Raw genomic sequence first — 23,358 nt, 5'->3', positions numbered from 1 at the left:
CCGGTAGTTTCAAGCGCAACCCTAAACTCTTTCTCCGAGATGCCGCAAATAAGCTGGGTGTATCGTCTACAACCGTGCATCGAGCCAAAAAACGAGCCGGACTATCGACTTACAAGAAGGTAGTGACTCCAAATCGCGATGATAAACAAAATACGACGGCAAAGCGCGATCCCAGAGGCTGTACACGACGATGCTGATGTAGTTTGACTGCGAGGTAATTGACGACGAAACCTACGCCAAAGCCTACTACAAGCAGCTTCCGGGACAGGAGTTTTATACGGCAAAAGGAAGGGGAAAGGTATGTAGCAGATATTTTCAAGCACATGAAACTGTCAAAGTCCGCGAAGAAATATCTGGTTTGGCAAGTCATCTGTACCTATGGCTTGAAAAGCAGCATTTTCATAGCTTCCGGGACTTTCAACCAAGAAATTTACGTGAAAGAGTGTTTGAATAAACGTCTGCAGCTTTTCCTGAAGAAACACGGTTGTTTCGTACTGTTTTGGCCGGATTTGGCATCTTGCCATTACGGTTAAAAGGCCATGGAGTGGTACGCCGCCAACAACGTGCAGGTGGTTCCCAAGGACAAGAACCCTCCCAACAGGCCAGAGCTCCGCCCAATTGAGAAATACTGGGCTATTGTCAAGCGGAACCTAAAGAAGACCAAAAAAACTGCTAAGGACGAGCCGCAGTTCAAGGCAAACTGGCTTTCTGCGGCGAAGAAGGTGGACAAGGTGGCTGTACAAAATCTGCTGGCAGGGGTTAAGCATAAGGCCAGGCAATTCGGATTTGGAAAAGTGGAAGCCTAACTGAATATTTTTCCTGAATTTTATACTAATTAAACTTGAAAAAGAAATTTAATTTGATTTTTTAAATAAACGATTTCACCGATTTACACGCGTTTTCCCTTGACCAAATTTTGACCGTTTTACCCTTTAATGACTCCAGTTAAACGCTTATACCCCTCATCTTGTTGATTAAAGGCCTGATCTCTCCTCTTGCGACTCCAGATTTGACTTCTTATCGTTCTCTCCTCGTATTGACTCAAGGTAATCGCTTCTACCCCTTATCTTGTTAATTAAATGCTTGAACTCTCCCCTCTTGCGACTCGAACCTCTCCTCCTGAAGACTCGAGGCCTGACCTCTCCTCTAACGACTCGAAGCCCGACCTCTTATCCCCAAGATTCGAGATTTGCCACCTTTATGCCTGTCGTGTGCCGATCGAGAGCAGCTTATCCTAGGCTCGCGCCTGTCACGGTCCACGCGCGGGACTTAACGCTCGAATAACGACTCGAATGGCTCACCCGGCGTCGAGAGCCATTCTACCAGTGGGTATTCCTTGATCGTGGACAAAACCTTTCCCAACGATTTCCACTGCAACGAAAGTAAAGTCTTATGCCCGCAACTTCGATCGTTGTAAAGCACACTACTCAGATACTCCCCGAAGGAGGAGCATCCTACGTCCGAACACGGCGAACCCACGGCATCCGCTACGCAGAATATGTTACCTTATCTTTGTAGCTTCAAACCGTGGGGTTGGACACACATTACTTGACAGCCCCTCGTCGATGGGGTCAGTCTACTCCAGCCTTTGTCCGTCTTTCTTAAATCCCTTTGGCTGGCAACCCTCGGATTATTGGACCATGGCTTTTTCTGCCCGTCGCGCCGTTCGTTAGACCGAGAGCAGCTTATGCTGGATGCGCCTGTCATGGCACACATTTGGGACTTAAAACGCTTCGACTTGGATGTTTCCCGATAATGACGACATCCTACACCAACTCGAGAGGCTAGTCCAGCATCAAGAACCTCATAACATGTGGGTATCCACCGACAGTGGTCAACCTCCTTCCTACGAGGCCCACTACGAGGAAGGTATTGTCATATTCCCGCAGTTTCCCCCGTAGGAAGCGGCACTACTCGAACGCTCCCCGGCGGTGAGGTACCCTGCACACGTTCGTGGCGCACCCATGACCTCCACTAGGCAAAAGCTGATGCCTTATCTTTGTAGCTTCGGTCCGGGGATCGGAAGCACACTACTCAGATGCCCTCCGGCAATGGAATCATATTACACCGTTGGCGAACTGCTGTTGTCTACAGCTGTATCGTACTGCCGAAAACCTCGAACAGGCAAACACCACATGCTCGGGTGTTTCCTCTTCGTCATCACAAGATGGGAGATATGGCGAAGCAACATATCCAAACCGGTAGTGGTACTTCATGAAGCATGACCAGTTAGGAATTGCGTCCAATGGTAGTCCACCGTGTCCAATGGTTCCACCGTGTCTTCTTCCGATCCAGCTCTGATGTGCGGGATCAGATGTCCTGTCTTCGTCTCGCTGAACTGTCCCGACTCTACAGCCAGTTGGACATCGAGTCCTCATAGGCGAGATCTCGTACGTTGGGCGCGTCTTTATTGTCGTAACAGTAGACATCCTCCTCTAACAAAACCGATATGGGCATGACGCCCGCCACTACGTTGGCGGCTTCGGTCGAGATGGTCCGGTATTCACTGATAACCCGCAGGTTCATCAGCCGCTGAACGCTGCTAAGTCTCTGCAGGTTACACAGTCTTCTCAGGGCTTGTCTTCCGGCCGCCGCTTCATATCGCAAGATTTACGTGGTCACGTTTGACAGTATCTTTCTCTTGCTACTTCGAAATGCCGAGGAGCTCGACATCCGTGTGAGTGCGGCCGTGGCCACTGCCGCTCTCTTACACACGTAATCAACATGACTCGTGAAAATGAGCCTGTCGTCGATCATCACTCCTAGGTACTTAACTGCGCGTTTGGACACGAAAGCACATGGTCCAACTGCAATGGTACCTGTTTGGGGTGTGAGCCACGTTCTGGCCGTACCGAGTGTAGTTCTCTTGACCACATATCTGCAGACAGGTTTTCACTCTGGAGTTCAGGGAGATGAATTCCTTCCCAGAGCTGGTGTCATTGTTTGCAGTCAGCAAAGATTCGAAAAAGACGAAGTCTTCGACTTCCTGCAACTTGTCGCCGTCTATCGTGACTTACTTATTTATTTTCGCGAGCTCGGTCAATCTCGGCCCTTTAAAGGGTGTCCACGATGAACTTGCCACATTATGATATTTCTAGAGTTTGTTTTGATTAGGTCGTATAAACCATTATAAACAAAATTGAGTTATTAGACCGCAAACGATTGTAAAAAATGTATTCTATGTTTAATAAAAACATGGATTCATTTAGACATTAATTAACTTCAACAAAACTATTTGATTTTTAGACGTATAATGACTTTCTCATTTTTGAGTGCAATTTGGTTTTAACGACCTTTTGCGTTGCGCTAAATTGCCGTGCATGGAAAAGGACCTAAACAACAGTTTGGCTGATGTGGTTTTTAGGTCCTTTTGCATTTTCGAAAGAAATGCATGAAATTTTGTGAAATAATCAGATAAAAATCGGTTGTGAGAGTGTGTGAGCTGGCTTAGAAGAACGGCTGTGTGTGTGTGAGCTGGCTTAAAATTTTGCTGCGGGTAAGTGAGATATGTGTTAATATTTACTAGACGATAGATTGATATATTCTTTGACTACAACAGATACTTCCTGAACAATTGATTTGCCCTGGAAACGTATACGCTGTACTTGCTGGATCAACTGAGACACAGGTGGTAGCAAATAGTGTCATGTTTCATAAAAACATTTCGCTGAAGGACAGTCCGGCGCAGCACCGATTCAAGGACCTATCGAGTAGGAACTTCTGAAAGGTATTTGTGCTTCCGATTGTTCTAATCTTTACTACACACAATTCAAACTGAATAGTGAAATTTTGTGCAAATTCAATCATTTACCAAGATTGAATTCAAAAGTTAGCAAAACGACGTTTGCGCCAGTCCATCAATCCAAAAGGTTGTAATTACATGTTGACCTGTAAGAATAAAATTTATGCCCATATCGAAGACACAGGCATATTCTTTATCTATTTTACGATTGGAAACCAAGTTTTCAGACAAATCTGAACAATCGTTTTAATACTAGAATTAAAAAGGTGTTTGGAAACTTTCCTCGCGATTTCCTCGAAACTCGTGAGGTGGCTTATACTACCTAATCAAAACAAACTCTAGATTTCTTTAACTTTTTAGCCGTTGGGTAGAGTTTAATGAATTTTTGGGTGGATTTTGTACATAGTGCATTGTTTACATCCTGCATGTTTTGAAGTCATGTGATCAAAACACGCGGAAATGAGTCGAAAGAACAGCTCGTGCGTGATAAAATCTTGCGCATTCATCACGAGAATAAGGATCTCTCGCATCGTTCCGTCGCTAAAACGTTAGGAATCGCGAATTCCACGGTGTCGCGAGTGATTAAGCGGTTCGAGGAACGATTGACCACCGAGCCCAGAAGTGAAGGAAAAGTATTCCGTACAACACCAAAAATCACAACCGCGTAGTTGGGGCCTTCAACCGAAACCCGAACGCCCTTGTTCGGGATGAGGCTAAGAAGCTGCACCTAAGCCAAAGTTTTGTCCCGAAGGCCATAACTAAGGCTGGGCTTCGACCGTTCAAGGTACAAAAGGCCCCTAATCGCGACGAGAAGCAGAACAAGTCCAGCATAACCCGTGGCAGGAAGTTGTACCTCAAGTTGAATGCTGCATCATGGACGACGAAACATATGTGGAAGCCGAGTTCAGACGGATTCCCGGCAACCTGTTTTTCACGGACAAGGATATGTTCAGCAATCCGGAGCATGTCCGCACTCAGAAGATGTCCAAATTTGCGAATAAATTCCTGGTTTGGCAAGCCATCTGCACGTGCGGTAAGCGGAGTACACCTTCGTGACACGATGAACGGACAGGTGTACATGAAAGAGTGCCTCCAGAAGTGGCTGCTTTCTCTCCTGAAGGTCTACAACGTCCCAACAATCTTCTGGCCGGATTTGGCCTCATGCCACTACTCCAAGGACGTGCTGAAGTGGTATGCGGACAATAAGGTCAATTTCGTGCCAAAACGGTTCTACACTCCGGAGCTCCGCTCCATCGATAAGTTCTGGGCAATTACGGAGCAGCACCAGCACCTTAAACGACCTAAGGTAGTGAAGACAGTCGAGGAACTGAAGAAAGTATGGGTTTACATGCAAAAAACGGTTGATTCACAGGTTGTGCAGAATCTTAAGGCCAAGGTGCGGGCATTTGCGTATGGACTGTAAATAAAATTCGAGTAAAATGGTAAAATGAAGTTTATGATCCCTGACAGTCGGATGAAAACTCGCAATTTGCGAATCAATTTTGTGTGTGGCAATTTCATCGTGGACACCCTTTATATACCGTAAACTGGGGGAACTTTGATCACTTTTTTCATTCATTTTTGAATATTTTGGAAGGGGTTGCTTTTCCGTAAAACCTAAAAGCTTTAAAACCCTTACTGAGGTGAGGAGTATTAAACATGATAATTGATTGCAGTAAATTCAAACGACATTGGTGGTTATAATTAAACGTTTGTTCCAAAACCAGATTTCAAGTTTCGGGGTAACTTTAATCACTATGGTTTTTACGTATCTCAACATCTTCAAATTAATTGTTTTGATGCCTTTCAGCACAGAATGCTCAAAACATTGATAACGTAATTTTTTGTTTGGACTCAATTGAATTTTTCAACATTTTCTTTCAAAAACAAATATACTCGAAAGATGGACAATGTTGCTGCATACATTTAGGGGCAACAATTATAAACATTTCTCAATTTTTTTTGGTCTCAAAAACAAATAAAATTTTACCTTCATGCAATTCCCTAAGTCCTCGTACTGTTTCCATGTTATTTTTTTCTTCAAATTCAACAATTTGATAGGGTTTGTAGCCATTTTTTCTATACAGGCTTTTTCATGGAATATGACCATTTTTTTAATTATCAAAAAATTATCATCAAATGTTCATAAAAATAACTCTTAAACTTAACCTAAACCAAGAAAAGAGTTGAACTTTCATATTAAACAGCCCATTTGCTCCTACATGCTTAAATTTGATCAGGAGAGATGTTTGTTTGTGAGCCTTCAAAAAACCAGATATTTTAAGATTTTAAAACTATATTTTAAGTAATACAAAAAATCTTCAAATAAAAACCAAATTAAGCTCATTGGTAACTCAATCTACAGGCTTTTAAACGTAGTAAACAGTTTTCAGATATTTTAACTTTATACTAAGTAAATGATGATTATCTGCAAAAATTTCATGTTGATCAAAGTTACCCCGCAGATCAAAGTTCCCCCAGTTTACGGTACTTTGTTATGAATTGTTCATCATCAACCAAATCTTTCCAACTTCGCGTTTCAATTTGCGTCACGGCTGCTGGCCAATTGAGGAAGTTTAGAGTTCATTTGATAGAATGGTTCGAAAAAACTGTTTGTTATTTCTACCAAATCTTTCGGTTGTAGTTGAAAAAGTTCGTTATTTTGGTAAAAATAATTTCAAATTTACGAGTACTTTTGCTAAAATTGTTGCTTGTTATGATTATAAGATGATCTGTTTTCAAAAGTTGCCTTTTAATGACGGAGTTGATGAGTTGATGGTTTCGGGAAGAGTATCTACTGCTTTTTTTGAAAGATTTTGCAAAACAACCAGACATAAACATCGTCTGGTTACCGTGCCCAAGGTTGCCGGTTTGGATTCGGGAAAGGGATTACCTGTACGAATTCTAGTAGAACTACCTACATACACACTGGCACCATCAATTCGACCTAACGAGGGCGTCCGTAGAGCATGCAAATACAACGACGTCATACTTTTCTGCTTTCTGCACCGATGCCAAGAAAAGTGGAAGAACTCACCGTTTTCCTGGTGCCCAAAGGTTGAGTTTTGGAAAGTTTTTTCCACTGTTGAAGCTAGAGAACGCGCCAGGCTGGAAAGAACTTGGCCGACCATCGAATGATAGCGCCGAAGTGGGGAAAAGGGACCGCGCGCAGATAAGACGGAAGTGCGATTCAGTTGCTGGCTAAAATACTGTAAACTCGGATACCCCTAGTAGAGTTTACTTTCGCTGCCACGGTGCTATTGTGCAAATGCACATCGTAACGAAAAGAAACGGGTAAAAAAGTAGGGTAATAATGAAAACAACGCAAAAGATGTTCTGCTACTACCTATTCTCGGAGAAGTTACACCGTGGTCCCCATTTTGTGCCACTGTTGAAGATGCGGTTGGCTTTATGGTTAAGGATTTTTCTTGTATTATGGCGTGGTTGGTTCCGGGGCAACGGAATGATGCAGGTGTAAAGCTATAGGAGGTTTCAAGAAAATTTGCCGGCTTAAGAAAAAAATACATGAACATTTTTCATATTTGCAAGACGGCAGATGAGGGTAAGCAATGCGGTTATTTTCCACTTTTTTGTGTCTCTCTGAAGAAGCTTTCTTCACAATAATCGGAAGGATAACCGACAAAGATATTCAGGTCAACTCATGGGTAATGTTTTATTTTTGTTTTGTTGCGGATTTTTCTGGTCTACTTAAGGCGTTCAGAATCCAAGGATATAAGCAAAAAGTCAATCAATTTTAAAGTTTTTAATTTAATTTTTCATATATTAATCTTTCATTAGTGATTTAAAATTTTTATCTTCTTACTAACTTGATATAAAACCGTCAAACAAGGCATCATGCAACAGCAGGGTTAGATGTAACATTTGTATATCACAACACATATTCAATTTTTATTTAATTATAATGTAATAAAGTTATATCATTTAATGTTAAGAAAATGATGATGACATAGTTCCTCACATCGTGTGAAAGTTTTTGAAAGATTTTCATTTTCATAGCAGCAAATTTTTACATTTTCCTACCCGAGTAGACTTTGATACCTAAATCGATAGCAAAAAGTAACCAAAATGAGCTATCAATGCCAAAATGATAGCACATTTTAGTATAGAATTTTTCCCGATGGCAAAATTAGGTTTCAATTAAGCATCAAAATGTCGATAGATGATGCCTAGCCAATACCTAAATAAGGCATTGAGACCAAAATGAAAGCACTATTTGGTATTGTTTTTTCTTAGATAGCAGAGCAAGGCATTATTGAGGTTTCATTTATCATGGTAAACTGAAAAATTAGAACAGGTATTAAAATTAGTGTAATGAAAAATTAAATTTAACAAGGTAAACATTAAATTGCATTGCAAACAATCAGAAAATTTGTTAATTTGCGGCATAGTGCTAGCATTTTTAGTGTTAATTTTTCAGTCATTGCTAAAGGTAACATCATTCATTTTCATGTAACGGGGGTTTTATTCAATTATTAAAAGAACAGCTTTATTAAATTGTATAGCTTTTGTGAACACAAAATGATATGTTAATGTATAACAATAGTTGATGTCTGAAGAAATTTAATAGTTTGTTGTTTAGTTTATCAAAAGATGTTATGGTTTATAGTACACACCCGTATTTATAACATCAAAACATTGGAAAAAAAAGTATGAAGAATGCATTGAAATTAGCACCGTTGTAAAGTACGCACAATGATTTTTTAACCTATAAATTATGGGCAAATAACAGCTTACTATACACCATTAAATCTAATATTTAGTTCTGTTCCACAAATCATTTTGTTTTAAAATAACCTCAGACTTAAGCTTTGTTTGTATTCGGTATGATTAAAGTAATCATGACATTGACATGAAATTCAAAATCAGGGGCCGTTCAAATACTACGTAATGCAATTTTCCTCCCCTTCTCCCCTCTACGTAACACATTCGTTTCAGATTTTCTATCCGAAATCCACAAACCGTAACAAGCTGCTTCGACACGAATGCCAGAAGGATGGTAAAGTGTCACTCATTAAACCTACACTCAGAATAAAAACAACCCAGAATTAAGAACGGACCTGCATCAAAACAAAGTTCAGCATTCGTTCTTAATTTTGGGCTGCTATCAACACCCCAAAATAAAAGTTCGCTGCTTGAACTGACTACCCCAAAAAAAATTTGTTTTGTTTTCAATCAGGCAGTCATTCATCGTGATATATGCTGATTTTCTGGACTAATGGTAAGATTGATTCGAGTAGGCCTTATTGATTTTCTAAGCAATCAACGGTTTTTTTTCCTCAGAACGGCCGGATTTCTCCTCGTCGAAGGACATGCTGTTCAACTTTCCGAATGTGGAACGACATCCGGATCTGCCTCCAGTGGATTTGAAACAATCCAAAGCAACCATATAAATGAAGGAAAGGCTTGCCAAGTACTTTGTCAACTGGATTAGAAAACATGTCTGGTCGAAGAGCGAGAACCGGTTCCGAATATCCCCGAACACGCTGGACTCAATCCGGGAGATCTTGCGCCATATATTTTGGAAACGCAGTTCTGTTAGGTTAGGTTAGAAATATGGACATTGTAAACATTTTTAATAATCTTCCTTTTTCATTTTATCCAGAGAAACAAATTGTCCCAGCATGACGGGCCAGATGTATCGACAAGCTGGTAGATGGTCACCATATGAAGCCAACAAACGGAAGTTTATCAAGCAATCCATTCATCAATTCCGTTCCGTAGCTTTCCGGATTCCAATAGCTCCTGCCAATTCTTCAACTAAAGTAGTAATTCCGGTCCCATTCCAGTGATAAAAGCCCCCGAATGAAAATTTTAATTGTTAAAACGGTTCAAAGATACAATCCTTGTGAAGAAAAAAGTATTATTATAAAAATAAAAATCAAAAATAGACCATTTTCATTATTAAATATTCGTACGCCCTTTTAAAAAGTTTGGCTGGCTCAAGAAACAAAAACAAAACCCTGCCGAATGACAACACCCCAAAATCAAGTTGCGAGAATGACGTTTATTCTCAAATTTGGGAAAACCCCCCGAAACTTATTTTCGTCGGGAGCCAGTTTCATCCGATTTTGCGGCATAACAACTTAGTTTTGGGTTGTGACGGCCTAGAGTGTAAACAAAAATTACAAACTGCTCTACTCAACCCCCCCCCCCCCCCCTCCCCCCGCAGTTCCACTCATCGCGGCACGTAATATTTAAATGGCCCCATCAGTTGAAAAGTTATAATGTTTTTGCCGACTAGAAAATTCAATTGCATCTGGCATCCCAGTTAATCATAAAAGAGAAACGTCAAAAGCGCACTGTTTGTTTTTTTTCTGTTTCATTCCTTTGTTTGCGCCGCTCGGAGAAAATTCGGTTGTCGGTTTTCGGTACTGGTCAATCCTTCCTGACAAGCAGTTGCAGTTATACAACGTCGTGTAAAATGGTGTGGTTTCGATGGCCTGAACTGTGGACACTGTCCGTCCACTGGGTTCCGACATATACGACGAATGTTTTCCCGGCGGTGCCTATCGAGGAGAACATTGAGCAGTCAATTCCAAACGTTGGCCGCAAAAATGTCGATTCGCCAACCGGAAATCAACTAAGATGTTCTGGTCTGACTGTCAAGCTAGATTGTGAAGTTAGTTATGTTGGAACTATTAGTCAGTCATGTAAGTAATTGCCATTGTAATTTTGTATGCATACAAAATCCTGTAATGCTAATATTCCGCTTAAACAATTCATTGTTTCAGATCATTAAACTGGTTTTGACATAAGCCGAAGACGTCCGAATTGTCCTGGAAGTGGTACAAAGATAGTTTTTTTTCGTTGAAAACGACCTACGATAGCACGAACGGATGTCACAGCATCGATTTCGGTTATTTAAACATGTTTTCCTGAAGACTTGACCAAATAGTTGGGTGTTCCGGTTGGAATTAGAATCGCCACTTACATCTGGAATGCGTTAGTCGCTTTATCACTTTGTTATGGCTGATTTTGCGCTATCGTCAACAGTCGAATTCCAGATTTTTTTGAGTTCGCTGCGCAACTGAAGGAAAACATAAATTCTGTTCAATCTGGATGGATGATTTGTGTTGTAGGTGAATTACTAACTCTTCAACAGTTGTGCTAAGCTCTTGCTATTTTCTTGTCATGCTTCCAGCCCTCACGCTGGCTGAATATCTTCGAAATCTAAACTACCTTGTAAGTCACAAGTCCTCTGTCTCTAGCTATTCCCACTCTTCAGAAACGGAAATGGAAAACACAGAATGGTTGGTTCAATATTCCTGATTCAACATATTTAATTGTAGGTTTCACATTCCAAGATAAGTTGCTATTCTGACGATCATAATCTATGTTTTTCAACGAAGCGAAAGGTGGATCCATTTTTGCCAATAATGTCAACATTAAAATTATAATTATAACCCTTTGATCATCAATGATTAGAAATAATATTTCATCTATTTTTAGGACAATTACCGGAAGGTTAACTGAAACATGTGATGTGCTGCTCCGAACATTTTGGCAGTTCAATTTACTTAGTGGCGGTATCACAACTTCTCTAGCAATGCAAGCTGTACTGGTACCTTTTTTTGCGAGTTGTTCCCCAATCGGTCTGTGACTTGGAGAAGGTAAGTGTCAAATTCTTCAGGAAATACTCAGTTCTGAACTCTGGAAGCGCCGTTAATCAAAAGATTTATTCACAAATTGTAATTAATTTTCAATCTAAACAATGAGTAATTATAATGAAAAGCGGAAAGTTCAACCAAAACGTTAATCCAATATTAAATGTTGTTACTTACCCATTGCATAATTAAAGGCGATTAAAAAATGTACGAGTATTTAGCTCTCAGTACGAGTGTATAAGTTAAGGCGATTAAAGAAGCCGAGCAAATATTTATGAGAGAGTTATAATCAATTCTGCTATCATGCTTTGTTAGCAAAATTTCGTATCATTTACCCGATAACAGGCGGATAACGCAGACAGTACAATCATGCCGATTCTTTTATTTTATTGAAAGCTTATTGATACCTTATTTGACCGCTCTTTTAATAGACATTTTAAGAGCTCAGCGATGCCAAATTTTGGATGGGATCGAAATCAAAAAGTGGCATCATTATGCTCTCAAAACTTGTTTTAAAGCGGTGGCTAAACAAGGCATCATTAAGCTTTCAATGAAACCTACAGTTGGTATAATTGAGGTATCCGTATATGAAAACTGAGACCCAAATTTTGGCATTGTACCACCTTTATTCGGGCAAAATGATACCTCATTTTACTTTCAAGGCATGATAGCAAAATTAGGTTTAATTTTGCCATAAAAGTCTGCTCGGGTATGCCTTATGAAAACTTTTCCCAGTATGACGGATTGGCTTAATAATATCACCTACAAACTTTGAGTTGTTTTTATCATTCTATACCAACACTGTTGGTGTAAAAATATTTTTCGGACAATCAGCAAATTTTTTAAATAAATATTTTAATAATTCAGTTACAAGTGGGCTAAAATGCATCAAAATTCAAATAAAAGATTCACCTTTTAAATCTCGTTTCCATATGCTGTAATATGATTGTTTTGTATCACGCGTTTGTTAATTTCAAAATTTCTTCTGTTATAGTATTTTTTACCTCTAAATGTATGCAACACCGTCATACTTTTCTTTAAAAAAAATTTGACAGAAGAAAATGAAAAATTTAATTCTAACAAAAACAAAAATTACTGCAATTGGTGCTCTATTCGTTATGAAATCACAAATACACTGAGGGGCAAAATAAAGTGTCCCAATTAATTTTTTTTCAATTTCTTTTATTTTTCTGGTTAAAATTCAACGAAAACACATCGTAATCATTTTTAAATATTGTTTATTATGTATTTTTCAATTTTTGTTAATGTTGCGCTGGTAAAAAAGAAAGTTTTTCTGATAAAAAAAAATAGTTGGTATGCCAAAAAAAAAAATCAGTACAGCTTCAAATAATTCAATCTGAAGGCAAACAAGAACGATTTAATAATGGGTATGGCCTTCTTCAGCCTTCAACACCTCCTGCGAGCACTTCGGCATACTTTCAACAAGGTTGTGTCAGTGTTGTGGGTCGAGTTCTTCCCACGCATGCTCCAGGGCATCAAAATAAGTATTTTTATTTGTCACACCAGTCTTATCAATCGCTCTGATGGCCCACAGATTTTCGATGGGGTTCAAATCAGGACTTTGTGGGGTCATTCAAGGGGTTTGATGCGGCAGGAACCGAAAAATGACTTCGTCAGATTGGCCGTATGCTTCGGATCGTTATCCTGCTGTAAAATAAAGCGCTCTTCGAGGCCCGTCTTGATGAGGGATACCTCGAGGTTTTCCCGCAGGATATTGCAATTGTTGAAGCATGAAGATAGCAAGTGCGATGTGTAGCATGCCATGATTTTATAATGATGTAAAATAAGTTAGAAATATATAATCAGTTCACGGTGTACAATATAATAAGGTGATATCTTCCCGATAATGTCGTCATTACTATCCATCTAGTGATCCTCGGCGTATGCAGCATTATCTTACGCGTGTTGAAGCAGTTGAAATGGAGAAAATTCAAGTTCCGAAGCTGAATAAGCAGCTGGAAGTTCAGCACCGAACTGCTGCTAATCCGGGAGGACCTCTGGAAGTATGTCACCGGAAGGATACCAGAAGCACGGGCTGCGACGGAACGTTTCCCGGGAACGAAGCCGAAATCGAAGCCTGGAAGTACGGGGACCAACGAGCACGAGCGACGATCGGTCTGATGATGGAGAGCAACCAGCATGGCCTCATCAAGCAGACGACCACGGCTCGTGAAGCATGGGACAAGCTGAAGGACCACTTCGAGAAGCTGACGCTGACATCGAAGGTCTCGTATTTGCGGAATTTGATCTCCAAGCGATTCTGTGCAGGCGACGACATGGAGAAGCACGTGAACGAGATGGAAGAAGTTTTCAATCGCCTATCCGTGGCCGGGTTGAAGCTCGACGAGAAACTACAGATTGCGCTGGTGCTGAGTAGCCTTCCGAAATCGTTCAATGCCCTGACGACCGCGTTGGAAAGCCGGGCGGACAACGAACTTACGTTAGAACTCGTGAAAACCAAGCTGATCGACGAGGTGACGAAGCAGGGAAGCTACGATCCGGAATCCGTTCTTAAGGCTGGATCTGGTAAGAAAGTCTGCCATTATTGTCAGAAGCCGGGCCATAAGCAGAGGGATTGCCGAAAGCAAGCAAGCGACCAGGAAAAGGACTCCAGAAGCGACCAGAAATACCGGAAAAATCCTCCCAGAGCGAAGCCCGTGCTTGAAGCGACGAATGGAAATTGTGCTTTCACGACGTAGCGGACTGGACACACCGGAAGCTGGGTCGTCGACTCCGGGGCGACATCCCATACGTGCGTCGAACGAGATTTCTTTCTGGACCTGGATGAAACCATCAACGAAAACGTCACGCTGGCCGACGGGACGATGACAGCTGCGAAGGGCAAAGGGACGTGCAAAGTGGGTTGCTGCGATCTGGAAGGCAAAAATCGCACAATCACGCTTTCGGATACTTTGTTCGTACCGAATCTGGAGACCAACCTGATCTCGGTGCGCAAGCTGGTTGTTAAGGGCGGTGAGGTGATTTTCGACACCAAGAACTGCATGATCCTGGAAGGGACGCAAGTTGCAGCTATGGCGGTTGTGGCCGCTGGGTTGTATTGCATCAAGAACGCCCACAACGCCATGAAGGTAGAAGAAAAAACGCACACGCAGGATTGCCAGCATGCGTGGCACAGAAAGATGGGCCATCGAGACAATGACGCCGTCCAGGAGCTGTTCAAGAAGAAGCTAGTGACCGGCATCAAGATCACCGATTGTGGCATACGGTCCATGTGCGAGTGCTGCCAAGAGGGTAAATTTGCACGACTTCCGTTCCCGAAGTAAACGAAGAAACGATCGAAAATGCCGCTGGACCTGATCCACGTGGACGTATGTGGACCCATGAAAAATGTTACGCCATGAGGATGTCGGTACTATCTGACAGTCACCGACGACTTTTCCCGATACACAACCGGGATTTCGTTTTGGAGGCAAAGATGACATTTGGCAGGCCGCTGAAAGTCATGCGCTCCGACAACGATGGCGAGTTCAAGAACAGGTCGTTGGAAAGGTTCTTCAAGCAAGAAGGAATCAGACAGCAGTTCTCAACGCCACACACTCCACAGCAGAATGGAACAGCAGAACGTAAAAATCGTTCCCTGAACGAAATGGCGCGGTGCATGCTGCTGGACGTAGGGCTACCGACGAAGTACTGGGCAGAGGCTGTGAACACGGCCATCTACCTACAGAATCGACTACCGACTAGGTCGATGGATGTCACTCCATATGAAGCGTGGTGGGGAGAAAAGCCAGACCTGAGCCACGTACAGGATTTTGCGCGATGCGTATGTGTGGATACCGAAGCAGAATCGAACGAAGTTTGATGCAGCAGCGCAGAAGATGACTTTCGTTGGTTATTCGACCCTACAGAAAGCGTACAGATTCTTGGACAGAAGCTCCACGTCATCAACAGCAGAGATGCTCGTTTCATGCCAACTAGCAGTATCCAAGAAGAAGAAGAAGGCAATGGAAGTATCGTTGAATATCGCTTCTCTTCGGCCGACAATTTTCAAACTAATCCATTTCCTATCGTTGCAGGGGACGCTCTCGGTGTGCCAGCAGACGACGAGGAAGGATTCGAATCGGATTCCGAAGACAGCAAAGATCAAGATACGTTCACCGAATCGGACGACGAAACCCCACACTCACCGAAGATCACGATGCCGATGAACGTCCCCTCAACGCCCCGACACCCGCCATCAACGAGCACGCCGATACGTGTGTCAAGCCGATCGAACAAAGGAGTACCGTCACCCCGATTTCCCGAAGCCAGCAGCCTGGTAAGCCAGCAAACGTTCGAACCGAGGACTCTAGCAGAAGCGCTAGCGAGTCCCGAACGGGATCACTGGAAAAATGATATGGATGAAGAGTATGCTGCCCTTCAAGAAAACTCCACCTGGGACATCGTTAGCCTCCCCCCAAACCAGAAGCTGGTCGGCTGCCGGTGGATTTTCAAGAAGAAGCTGGACGAGCGCGGGAATGTTGCAAGATTCAAGGTCCGGCTAGTTGCCCAGGGATGCAGCCAGAAATTCGGTATTGACTACGACGAGGTTTACGCCCCGGTTGCGAAGCACACCATGTTTCGGGCACTCCTGTCGGTAGCAGCACGTCGAAAGATGCAAGTGAAGCACGTCGATATAAAGACGGCATATTTGTACGGAGAGATCTCGGAGACCATCTACATGCGTCAACCGCCTGGGTACGGATCCGAGAATCCCATGGAAGTGTGCCATTTAAGGAGGAGCTTATATGGCTTGAAGCAAGCAGGAAGGGTCTGGAACCAGACCATCACCGACGTTCTGAAGCAGCTGGGATATGAAGCTACGGAAGCGGACAGCTGCCTTTTCGTGAAGAAAGACGATAGGTTGTCATTCATTCTCCTCTACGTAGATGACATGCTGATCGTCACCAACGGCAGCAAGGAGTACGAGCGAGTACGGAAGCGCTTGGAAAAGAAATTCAAGATTTCGTGTCTGGGCGATGTCAGCAATTATCTTGGCATTCGTGTTGAGCGGCAGGAAGACAGAAGTTTCCTGTTGAGCCAAGAAAGTTACATCGAGAGGATATTAACGAAGTTCCGGATGGAGCAAGCCAAACCATCGCCGTTTCCGATGGACCCTGGCTACGTCCCGGCAGAGCAAAAGGAGGAGAAAGTAATGGCCACCATCGAGAAATACCAGAGTCTCGTGGGAAGTTTACTCTACGTCGCCGTATGCACACGGCCCGATCTGGCAATCACGGCGTCCATTCTCGGGCGTAAGGTCAGCAAACCAACGGAACGTGACTGGACAGAAGCAAAACGATCCTTGCGGTATTTGAAGAGTACTACTGGACTGAAGCTGCGACTGGGAGGAAAAGGTCATCTTGAAGATTACGCTGACGCTGACTGGGCGGGACAGGGCGTGTGGACAGGAAGTCGAATTACGGATTTCTGTTCAAGTTTGGCGGTGGAACGATCAGTTGGATAGCACTGAAGCAGGAGTGTGTGACATTATCTTCCACCGAAGCGGAATATGTTGCACTCGCTGAAGCTAACAAGGAGCTACTCTGGCCCATGAAGCTGATGCAAGGACTTGGCGAGAACATCAAGCAGCCGGCGATCATCCACGAGGACAACCAGAGCTGCATCAGTTTGCTGAGTGAAGAAGGTGAAACTAGACGGACGAAGCACATCGATACCCGAGTTACAATTTCGTTCGGGATCTGACCAGGACTGGAATCGTCAACATCAAGTATTGTCCGACGGAGAATATGTTGGCAGACATGCTGACAAAACCCCTGAACCGGATCAGGTTGCCGAAGAAAATGGAGAAGATAGGCCTGCAGAACATCGTCCTTGAGGAGGAGTGTTTAAGCATGAAGATAGCAAGTGTAGCATGCTATGATTTTATAATGATGTAAAAAAAGTTAGAAATATATGGCCGGCCTTCGACCAGACCGAACTGAGCGCCATTAGAAAATTTAAAAACAACCGAATCTAAATCTCGAGTTATTCATATCCTAGATCGCAAAACCGTATACAAATGATTAAAATGAATTCCTTGAATTATAAACTATTGATTCTAGCTCATAGACTTCATAGATTTTATTTATAGATGAAAATATTTGCACATGAAGTTCAAGTGTCTCGAGAAAATGCTGATGGCGTTCAGTTCGGTCTGGTCGAATCCCGACCATATAATCAGTTATTGTTAGACCACCAACCGAGCAGGTTCTACTTTCTTTCCACTCCTTCCCCCAAGAGCAATATGACTCAGCTGTCATGATTCCGTCAATTTTTACCAAATTGAAACACATCACGAACAACCAGTTTCCGGATGGACGGAATGGAACGGAATGGAAGAAATTTATGCGTTCTACATATTTTACAACTTGTTCGAATGTAGACACCTGTTTGAATACTCCATCGTGAATCGACCAGGGGGGTGGCAATCTGGTTCTTCTTGTAAACAAGAATCTTATTCTTTTTTTTCTATCCATCGGGAGAAACGTTTATGGTGTTTTGCTCTCAAAGCAGTACAGAGTTGAAAAAGTCAAAATTTCAACCAATGAGGAACCAGAATGATTGTTGTGTTAGTGTGCAATCATTCATAATTCTCTAGGTTTTGACATCTAGTCCGGTTCCTTGACAGCAAAATGTCAGGTTTGTTATGGGCCCAAAAATCGTGGGCCCGTAATTTTGATGGTGGTCAAAATCGATGACAAAGGATAGGGATGTCACCCCCCTGAAATCGATCCATACTCCAGAGCCAAGCCAGCTGTTTATGAAACGTCAAAATACACTAAACAAACAAGCCTCGCGATGGAAACTTATCGAAATTATATTGATTTTTGAGTTGGACACTTTATTTTGCCCATTTTTTTTTGGAATATTAACTGTTTTTTTTCTATTAGAAAAACTTCCTTTTTTTACCAGCGCAACATAAACAAAAATTGAAAAGAACATAATAAACAATATTTTAAAAATGATTACGATGTGTTTTCGTTGAATTTTAACCAGAAAAATAAAACAAATTAATAAAAAAAATTTGGACATTTTATTTTGCCCCTCACTGTATATCAAAAACTCTAAATTTTCAAACGTTCATTTGATTTTTCACCGAAAACAAAGTTTGTTGCCACTTATCCCTTTTTCATAGTAGGGTGAAAATCGCATGTTTTTTTGTAAATTTAAAAATAACTGGTGATACCAATAATTTTTCTGACTATTTGATCAATTTGATGTCCTTTCAACCTTAAAACTTTTGATGTACAAGCGTTATGATTATCTGTGAATACTATTTTTTTAGAAGCCATTGAAATTGAAAAGTGTTGCATATGATTGATGCCCCAGTTGACGGTACCTGACAATTTACCAACAACCATCATCATGTATTTTCTTATGAAACTAATGGAAGTCATAAAAATTGTTCCGGGTGAACATCTAGAAATAATTTAAATTGATTTTATGTTGGAGGGCTAAAAGTTCGCCGGCATTCAAGAGGTTTATTTTTTTTCAAGATTTTTGTTCAAGAAATATCTTGTAGCAGAAGTCCACTGCAACTGGAGCGTGTGCAGTGCATGAATGCAAACTGGCCAAAAGCGATAAGAAAAACTTCTCCTTGGCAGGCAGCGCTGTAAAAAGTAGCTAAGAAAATCCTTCATTTTTATATGAGGAAAGGAAGCAACCGAAATACGAGCTGCCGCCCGGTTGCCATTGGATTTGTGCAAGAGAGAAGAATAAAAAACGGAAACATAATCGAGTCAACCGGCTTAATATCTTAATTAATGCACCATTCATTGCCCTGTTCTTTCACTTGTTAGAAACCACGAGTTCTGTCTGACCAGATGACGATCTGTCGTTTGCGTGGGACATTAGAATGAGTCGATTTGGGTTCATTTTTTAATTGGAACTTTTATGTTCGTATTGGAAAACTGAATATTTTGTTCTGAAAAATCAACATAATTTTGGTTGCTTCTGTGGAACCGAGCCTGGTTATGGGTTTTGTGCCAATTTTTAAATTCTCTAAACAAAACTTTTTGCTGAGCAACTTTGTCGAAGATCGTTACTTCGTATCTTATTGGGCAAAAAAGCATATTAGAAAAGGAGTATGTGATTTGGCATTGAAAATAAAATCAACTGACAACGCTGCTTGTGCCTAACGATGTATTGCATGGCTACTTTTCAAAGAATTCTTCGATAGGCACAAGCAGTGATGTCAGTTGATTGATTTTCAATTCCAGAAGACATATCCCTAATCAACAGCTATTAATTATTGTGCCTAATAAGATACGAATATACGAAGCTATGGTCTTCGACAAAGTTGTTCAGAGAAAAATTTCCTTTAAAAAATCAATAAATTGACACTAAACCCATTACCAGGCTCGGTTCCGCAGAAGAACAAAAAATTATGATGATTTTTCAGAACAAAATATTTAATTTTGCCATACAAACGTAAAAGTTCAAATTTACTTATGTAAACGTTACCTAAATATTCTGCAAAAAAACATAAAAAAAATGTGTGCCATAATGAAGTTTTTCAGATCCCAGGGATTGAGAAATAAAAAAAGACCCTAAATCGACCCAGTCTAGTGGGACATTGCTAGCTCAACTTTATGAATCAAAACTAATACCGATTCACTGCTGGATATGTCGATTAATTTTCCTCCGAGGACTTTTTCTTCAGTTGCGACGAAAAATAAATCAGCCCAGGAAAAAAGGTAAACCTTAAACGACTCAACAATTGAATGGATTCCAAGTAGAATTCGAGGAAAAACCTTTCCTGTGACAAAGCAAAGGCCAAAACCTTAGAAGGAAATGGGCAAATGACGTTTGTGTCCGGTTGTAACCGAATGGAAAGTTTTTCTTCCCTTCCTTCCGATGGCTGCTGTCGCCAACACCGGTGGCATATTTCGGAAATTGCGGATAGCTAGCTTAAAGTATGTTATATGTATGTATGTCTGAGAAGTGTCTATACGCCATAGTCGGGACGATCAACCAAAGTACGCAAATTGGAAAACTTCTTGAGGCCATCCCGAACCATCATCATCATCATCATCATCTTCCGTCCGCCGCACATTAAGGAATCTGCTTGCAGCTTCCCACTCTTCCAGAAAGACAGCCGGCTGTAGCGGCAAGACTACAAGGCTTGTTGAGGAAGGTTCTCCAAAAGAGACTCTCTAAGTTAGAGGAAAATTTTCTTACCGACAAATCGGTTGAGTTGACAGGCTACAGGTTTCCGACTTGGCCCACCTAAAATACAGGAGCCCCCGATTGTTTCCGAAGTGTGGCGGCAAACGAAAAGTTTAATACTTTTCTTTTTTAAATTTTTTCGTCACTATTTAAATCAGATTTTCTATTCGGCGTGCAAGAGGTGCCAAACGAAGTTGGAAAACCGGTAAATTTAAATTTAACTTTCGCATCGAGAGCAGACGTGATTCCCGTAGTATGAAATAACCAATTTAAGTTGAAGAAACAGTCGGCGATTGAGATTGGTTTGGTTTGTGATTACCCTGGCAAATCCCAAAATAATCTGATTCAAAGATTTTTTTTAATTCGGAAATAGAAACGCCGAAATGATAATCTGTTTACGGTCTGTTCGATAACCAAATGAAAGATTGCTGGAAACAAGCAACATAATCTCACTTTGCAGTTTTGAGAATCTCACTCCTTAACATGAACCAATAACGACGCCGGCCAAGTCCTTGTTATCGGCAGAGGGAAGGGAATTGCAGCACATGTGATGATTTGTTTTGCGGAGAACGGCTGAACGCCATCCCTGCACAATTTTTTTTTTCGAAAAAAGTGATAGGGGGTTCTAAAATTCTTTATTCAAACAGTAGCAAATGCATAAAACAATCTTTGGAAGATGGAAATTTTATTGTCATGCGTGTTCTACTTTTTACTTTTTTTTTATCCGAAATTTCTTCCCCACAGTTAGTGTTGCCATACTTGAATTTTATTCCTATTTGAAAAAAAAAAATAAGTCAAAAATCTGCAGCGACATGTGCACCAACAACAAATAAAGGTCATCATTGGAAAATATTAGAAATCTGATTTTTTTTTAAATTTTAGATGACTTTTGATACCATTTTTGTTCTCTGAATGTTTCCAATAAATAACATATTTCTAATCAAATTTTATTCATTTAATAAAAGGTATTTTCAAATCCGGAAGATACCTTAAACTATGATATTATTTTTCATTTTTGAGGACCTTATAGTAAACCAGAATTCTGGCTTTTTCTTGATGTAATGTTCAATCGATTTGGTTTCTTTTTCCCATTTTAAAATGTTTTTTGTGGTTTTTTTTCTTCAAATGGTGAAATCTGTACTAATCTGAATCTAATCCTAATGGTCTATCTGCTGTGCGGCCAGAATACTAAGAAATAATAAAAAAAATCTTTACTTTTTCAGATAAATCTACTTTTGTGGCAACCATGCCCACTGTTGTTTTGATTTTTTTTTTCTAGCAAAAATTACTGTCCAAGGTAGCGTTCAGAGAGCAACGTCTTTTTTCTTACTAAAAAGGACATCACTTTTAACCGATACGGCCAATAAATCAATTAACAAACCTAAATTACGGTAATAAATCTCTTATTAAAAAAATATGATTTTTGGAAAATAAATAAAAAATTCGAAAAAAAAGTTGTGAAAATTTTGAATGCAACAAAATTGAAAAGCGGGAAAGTTCATATAACGCCTCATGTTATATAATATAATGCCTCGTGTTTTCTAGAAACTGTTGCTTAAAATGTAAAATATTACTAATTTGTTTTGAATGCTATGAATTGCCATGTAAAGTTTGATTTTTTCATTCTAATGCTTCTGAACTTTTTAATTTAGTTTTTTCTTTATTCCGATGTATATTTTAAGACACTTTTAATAAAGCAACACAAAGCAACGAAGAATGAATAAGATTATATTTTCTGATTCTTCGATAGAGGAGAATATAAACTATGATTTTATGCTTAAAAATAATACTAGATTCGCAAAATATAAGCTTTTTATGGGTATGTTTTATCACGGCCCATGCGCTCGATGTAACGCGCCAATCATGAAATGCTGAAAATGGCATTAGTTTTTCAAAACGGTCAATTTTCATTGAAAATGAAATAAAAATGTAAAAACTATATTTGGGCGTTTATACAGCCCAAAAAAAAGCAATGTTTCATTTTGTTCAAATTTCGTTTAGCTCATTTTGATTTTTCCTTCCAGTCAAAATGTGTTTTAGCAGGGTTTCTTTATTACCCATTTTTCAACACGTTCGCAAAAATCAATCAAAAGCAGGTTTATTTTCAAAAATCAGGAAAATCCAATGGCTTATCAGGTTGTAAGGCTGAGCCTCGAATAATCAGGCATATTGGCATCTCCACCCCCCAAACCTAAGTTCAATATTGACAACCCAGGTTTGTGAAAAAATCATTGCCTGTCAATCTGCCAAACTTGCCCTTCAAGCTGAGAACTGTTTTTTGGGGGATTTTTATGCTGGCAAATCTGATTCTACAACCTCTATCGTGGCAGATTTGGGGGGTGAGTTCAAAGCGGAAAACTGTTTTTTTTTGTGGGATAATTTTTGCTTCCTGTTTCACATAAACGTTGATGTAGCAAAAAATCCCAACAATATCAGATTTTGGAGGATGAGTTCACTTTAAAGAGCTCATCTTTGGGCTAAGCCGCAATAGTCAAATCTGTAAGGAGGGGATTTCATTCGGGTTGGTGGGTAAAGTTCTCAAGTTTGGGTATTTTCGGGGTTCAGTGTAGAACTAGAATTGCAACCAGGAGTGCCAGGTGGTTTCATCAATTCTTCTGATTCTTGAAAATATTAAGGATTTCTGCCTAAATTGCATAAATAAAGGCGCAATACAGGTGCTGTAAACGCCTTGATTTATGCAACAGCAGTAAGCAGCTTCTTGACTGGCCTGTAGTTCATATCGAAAAACACAATTTAAATATCATCGCTGAACCGAAGATTACCATCTGGTGAATGGGT

At 40.7% G+C, this 23,358-nt stretch overlaps 2 protein-coding genes across 2 annotated transcripts in view; both read right to left on the bottom strand.

The window, feature by feature from the left end:
* Window positions 1-23,358, bottom strand: part of LOC129739410 (uncharacterized) — a 363,355-nt gene that overhangs the window by 78,297 nt on the left and 261,700 nt on the right. The gene's annotated exons all lie outside the window — the stretch shown is intronic.
* LOC129738105 (uncharacterized) lies at window positions 2,350-2,757 on the bottom strand. Its single transcript, XM_055729291.1, has 2 exons — window positions 2,649-2,757; window positions 2,350-2,594 (listed from the first exon to the last, which is right to left on the bottom strand). Exons 1-2 carry the CDS (start codon window positions 2,755-2,757, stop codon window positions 2,350-2,352), a joined length of 354 nt encoding a protein of 117 aa, XP_055585266.1.

Source organism: Uranotaenia lowii, chromosome 1 (assembly GCF_029784155.1).
Source record: "Uranotaenia lowii strain MFRU-FL chromosome 1, ASM2978415v1, whole genome shotgun sequence".
NCBI classification, from domain to species: domain Eukaryota; kingdom Metazoa; phylum Arthropoda; class Insecta; order Diptera; family Culicidae; genus Uranotaenia; species Uranotaenia lowii.
Note: the sequence above shows the minus strand (reverse complement) of the source record. Positions and strands in the feature narration are given on the sequence as shown.